The sequence below is a fragment of the Prosopis cineraria genome, unplaced genomic scaffold (assembly GCF_029017545.1).
Source record: "Prosopis cineraria cultivar Desert tree isolate PC_DT_omini unplaced genomic scaffold, ASM2901754v1 PC3, whole genome shotgun sequence".
Lineage (NCBI taxonomy): Eukaryota > Viridiplantae > Streptophyta > Magnoliopsida > Fabales > Fabaceae > Prosopis > Prosopis cineraria.
Window position 1 is genome coordinate 15,661,158 of NW_026555334.1, and position 5,785 is coordinate 15,666,942.

Consider the following 5,785-nt stretch of genomic DNA (forward strand, 5'->3'; position numbering starts at 1 on the left):
TTATCAAAATAAAAATTTCTAAAAATTATAAAAATATTTTAATATTAAATTTGGACTATACACATCTAAATAGTCAATATATAAACTTTATAAAAATTTCAATTTAAATTAAACAGTACAAATTAAATCTAGAAGATATTGATTTATAAAAAATATTCATAAATTTTTTTTATAATTTTATAAACTTTTATTTTAATAAATATAAAATAATATTTTAAATTTAAATTATTCAAATCAAAATGTGAATAATCTATATCAATGGCCGAACTATGTGTTCTGCAAGGGGGAGGGAGGGGGTATAGACATAACACCAGGATTAAAATTTTAATCTCCTGTATTATACACACATATATACATGAATATATATATATATATATATATATATCCCCTCTATACTATAATATGTGACATTAATAATTATTTCACAGTTCTAAAAAAGTTAGGTAAATTTTTTTAAAAAAATTGTACATATTTTTAACCATACACTCATTAAATATCTTACATAATTTTTTTAAAAAAAGTAATAAATAAAGTAAAGGTGTAGTTAAAAAATAATTATAAAAACTATCAAATATCAAGTGTTTTGGACTAAGCAGAGTGTTTAGAAAATACACTATATTGTGATTAAGTGGGAACACTTTATTTACTCTTTACGTACACATTATAATATTTTTTCATGTAGATTAAGAAAAATTATTAAATTGTTTAATTTTTTAAAAATATTTTAATATTGCACTCATACCTTTATTAATTAAAGAGAACCTTATCATGCCTTGTTCAAGTTACAAAAAACTACTAAAATTATAGGGAGTAAAAATGAAGCATCATTTGATATTTTAATTTTTTTTTGAGCAAAATTTGATATTTTAATTTTGAATCTTATAATTTAGACCACCTTTTATTTTTGAAAGGTACCTTACAATATAAGGGAATGCAAAGAACATAAATATATTACTTTCTCCATTTAAAAATGTAAAGCATTTTTTGAAAAGTTGAATATTTAAAAATATAAGGTATTTTTAGTCTTTTGAGACGTAATTATTGCCTTTTTTAAAAAATACCCTTATTGATAGTGACTTTATATTTATTATAGGGTGTTTAATAGGATAAATATGAAAAGATAAGGTTAGTTTGAAAGTAAGTAACTATTTTATTGAGTAATAAGATTCGATTAAAAATGTTTTATATTTTTAAATGAAGGGAGTATATGATTTTATTTTAAACGTTTTTAAAATTTTTTAAAAAGTCTATATCATTGTACATAATTTGGTATATAATATTTTTAAATTATAAAATTTATTTATTTTATTTATTTTTTGTTTTCTAAGGATGGACTCCCAAATTAAGGCTGTTTCCGCCCTTGATCCTGGTCTTATCCCACTGAAGCTTTGAGTCCCCAAGAAGGCAATAATTCTTGGCAGAAAGGGAAGGGTCCCTTTCTCTCTGTGAAAAGAAATTGAAAAAAGAAACAAAAAAGATGCTTTGCTTAATTTGCTGCATTTTGCAGATGCTGATACCGCTACCGAATTGACGATTTAGTTCTAGAACTAAAGTAAGTATCTTTAGCTCGTAGATCCATTGCATAGAAATTTCGGTTTCTCCATGCTCTATCTCTGCATCTGTACATGCTATACCTAATTTGAGGTTTTGCTATTTGTTGAACGAGTATCTAATCCGAGAAAATAACGAATGATAAGCAAAAAGGCTATTTAGATAGCTAAAACAAGGGAAGATAGTGGTGCGTGGGGACAATGATGATATCTTCTTGGATCAGGCCTTCGACTTGGAGTGAAGAGTCCGTTTTCAAAGAGTCAAGGTTGGGTTTGTGGGGTGGCCCTATATTAGGAAAAGGATAGCTCCTCACGATAAGTGCCAAGTATTCGTCATCGTATCATTGCGTATGGATTTGAATGGTATTTGTGAAAAAGATGTGACATTGCAGGGTCATTGTGTGATTGCATTTCTTATTCAGTATCTATGTTTGGCTTTTCGTAATTCTTTAGCAGGAAATGCAAGCACCGAAGAAGAGTCTCGTTTAACTTGGATTCCTTGATATTAGTTGGCATCTTTTTGGGATAGATAGCATTCTTTAGGAAGTAAAATTTTCCTGCTGTTAGTATGCAGATTATATCGCTTGATATCTTTTCCTTCGGGGTGGGGTAGTACTAGGATAAGATCATAAGAAATCATTAACTCAAGATCTATGATCTGATCTCTTTCTCAACCCTTCTTAGTCAACTCCTAAAAGAGACTATGGGCAAGAAAAGCCAGAAACACAAATTAAAGGTGTGGCATGAGAAGAAATTTCTTCTAAATCACCACAGCCTTTTGCTTCAACCTTAGGCACCGCCACACTGTGCAATGAGACTGTGAGAGGATACCTTACACTTCCATAGTCCTTCATTGAATCAAAATCTATGGATGAACCAGAACAATATTCTAGAGGCTGGATTGACTCCTTAAAGCTGCCAAAATGCCAATTCCTAATTTTACATGCGATCACAAAATGTTGAGTTTTTATTTGTCTCCAAACTCCATAGGCGGAAAAAGACATGGGAAGAATCAGAGGAAGAACCTTAAGTGTATGAATTTTCACTTGGTATTATGTACATCTCGAATCTTTAGTTTCTTTATTTTGTGTTTGCTGTAGATTTGAATTCTGTAATGCTGCAGAGTAGAGAAACTACAAACATGCTAATATTGTCGTAAGATATACATATCTTCTGATCTGTGTCGATTCCTTTTAGTGTTATTACTAATCACTAAGTTGCTAAATATAATTTGATTTAGCTTCGAACAGTTGTGTGAGTAAATGTTCTCTGGCCACATTTGTGCACTAGATATTCTACATGGAGAATTCGCCAATGCTGTTGAAAACCCATCTGTATTGATTGTAATGAGGAGGAACATTATTGTCTGAGGACTTTTCCAGCTGGTTTTTAAGTGTTGGCATTATTATTGAGGTACTTTAACTGTGGAGTTAGACCATGACCACATAACATGCAACATTATGCAGATGATTTTTTGTGCACTTCCTTGCGATGCAATTAGCCTTGGTCTTTCGAATTGGGTTGCAAAGCTTAGATATTCTAAGCTAATATCTTCAGTATTGGGCCAAGCTTGATATTTTGCAAAGGTCAGACAGCTCATATGCATATTGATCATTCAAATAGTATTCAGAGACTATTGTTTGCTTAGATAATTGATGTTGGCTCGTGGCTGCACACCTTTTCTGTGTGCCGTGATTCTATGTGCTATACCTTGACTGTCTTCTATTCCTTCTCATATTAAGCTCACATTACCTGACTAGCTCCATAGGGAGCAAAAAGTAATTTTAGTCAGACTGTACTGCAGAAAAATCAGGAGAAGATGTATACTCAACTGGATTTATAGTGCTGATGCGCTATGTGATGGGAACACTTTCTTATATTGATTCCTTTTTGCTGAAGTACATCCTTTTAAAATAGAGGGTATCGTCCTCTTGTTTCATCATTCTTACTTATCTCCAATCCTTTTTATTACTTGTACCGGGGAATTTTGAAGACCAGAGGGCATGGCCACACCTACTTTACCTCCTTCAAGGAAGAAAAAATTATTTGATACTGCGAAATGTTTAGCGCACATCTTTTTGTTTTTGTTTTTGGTAGTAAAATGAGTATCTTATTATTATTTTTTTCTGAATAAACTGGATACACACACACACACACAACAGCAAAATGCGAAAACACGAGGGTTTAAACAACTCCAGGCACCAAATCATCATTCACCACCTTAATAGAGTATCTCTTATGTTTTGTCCATAGTAGAGACTAATCTCCCTTATGGTTCTTTCTTAGCAGATGAAAAAGGATTTTTCACTTTCCTAATGGAAAACGACTGAGATAAACCCTGCATGAGAGAACACAGGATGTCCAGAGACTGTTTTGACTAACTACCAAGACCATCTTTAGTAGTCTTAGCTCTCAACCACAGCACGGCCCACCCCAAAAATAAATGAAGATATGACTTAAAAGTTAAAACGGTCACCTCAAGGGTTTCTTTGTTCTTCATTTTTTTATTTCCAGATTGTTTTTGTATCAGTTGGGCCAACTTCTTGTTGGCGGATATTCCAAGTTAAGCTCAAGTCTCAAGGAAGGGATCTATTTGAGTTTTAACAGACTCAAAGAAATGGTGTAATGATTTACACTTTTGAAGTTGGGCTGAGAGGGAATCATAACCACAATTCCTAACCATAACCGACAGGGACAAAGAGGATAACTATCACCGAAACATTGAATGGTCTCACCCAGAAAGCCTCCAAAGTACTAAAATGCAGCCCCACCGACCCCACTCCAAAACAAGCTAGTACTCCAACCTCACTTTCTCCTCTTGATGAATCATTTACCTCGTAACTCGTAAGCCCCCCCCCCCCCCTCTCTCTCTCTCTTTCCCCTCACATAAATACACACAGCCAAAAGTTCCTTAAGATGACTACAATCAACAGACTAATGCAGAGGTCTTGGGACTGGATGCTTTGTAGCCAAAGGTCTCCAAAAATGCTCGCCATGCTGAGCCGCCATCACACACCGAACCTCTCATCGAACCAGTGTGGGTCGAACCAGGTTCCGATCATAGACGCGCCACTGCCTCTGGTGTGGTCCCTGATCAGGAGATTTGATCACCCACAGAGTTACAAGCAGTTCATAAAGAGCTGCAACATACTGGCCGGCCATGGCGGGGTTGGCAGTGTGCGTGAGGTCCTGGTTATGTCCGGCATGCCGGCCGGAGTTAGCTTGGAGAGGTTGGACAAGCTTGATGACGATCAGTACGTTATGAAGTTCAGCATGATCGGTGGGGATCATCGGCTGCTGAACTACAGATCCACCATCACTCTGCATGAGGAAGACGGGCAAGGATATGAAGGGAAGACGGTGGTGATAGAGTCATACGTGGTGGATATTCCGGCGGGGAGTAGTGGGGAAGATACTTGCTCTTTTGCCAACACCATCGTAGGTTGCAATCTAAGGTCGTTGGCTAGAGTTACAGAGCAGATCTTTTGTAAGACTAACACTAACTGAGGTTGTAGTTTATTTTGGATTATTTTATTACCATGTTCGTTGTGTTTTGGGAGAGTTGCACTTATGCCTTCATGAGCTAAATAATTACTCTGCAGGTCTTTTCAGTTTTGAAATAATTGTCCAAATCTAAGGGTCTTCGTTGCAAATAAAATTGTTTGCTGAAAAGATGGGAATGCTCTGGGTTTTCAAGTATATGTTTGCCTATTTACCACTAGACCTTCACTTATTCAAAAGTAAATCTTCATATATTCACAACAACAGGTTCACATACTTGCTAATATAGGTTCTCACATATTTACAAATACATATTGACATATTTATAATTATAGCTTCACATATTTGCTACCATATGTTCACACGCTTATAAGTTTAGGTCTACAATTAGTGAATATGTAAACTAGTTTTTGTGATCATGTGAACATATATTTATGAATTGATAAATGCCTCATAGTAAATATACGAATGTATACTTCTATCAAGACTTTTTTTCAAGTGAAAATCATATTTGTAGAGAGTGTCTTGGGCTTGGGCAATTATTTTAGAATTGAAAGTACTTGCACTGTAATTATTTTGCTAATGAGAGTCCTAAGTGAGATTCCGCCTTATAGTTTTTGTGTTGACTATGCTCTATTGCGTCTTGAACTAATCAAAAATCAATGTATTGTGAATTGAATTCCATATGTAGGAATTTATGTAAGTGCTTTGCTGTGGCTGATAAGACTGTAAAA

General features: G+C 34.4%; 1 protein-coding gene across 5 annotated transcripts; it reads left to right on the forward strand.

The window, feature by feature from the left end:
- The first annotated feature begins 1,378 nt into the window (after window positions 1-1,378).
- Window positions 1,379-5,249, forward strand: LOC129306854 (abscisic acid receptor PYL11-like). 5 transcript variants are annotated; one of them, XM_054947621.1, is made up of 3 exons: window positions 1,379-1,552; window positions 2,841-3,136; window positions 3,840-5,249. In XM_054947621.1, exon 3 carries the CDS (start codon window positions 4,467-4,469, stop codon window positions 5,055-5,057), a length of 591 nt encoding a protein of 196 aa, XP_054803596.1. In that variant the 5' UTR covers window positions 1,379-1,552; window positions 2,841-3,136; window positions 3,840-4,466; the 3' UTR covers window positions 5,058-5,249. The 5 variants fall into 5 exon arrangements, with proteins under 5 accessions (XP_054803596.1, XP_054803593.1, XP_054803594.1 ...); XM_054947618.1 differs by having other exon boundaries at window positions 3,017-3,470; XM_054947619.1 differs by having other exon boundaries at window positions 3,017-3,136; window positions 3,355-5,249.
- Window positions 5,250-5,785: the final 536 nt, after the last annotated feature.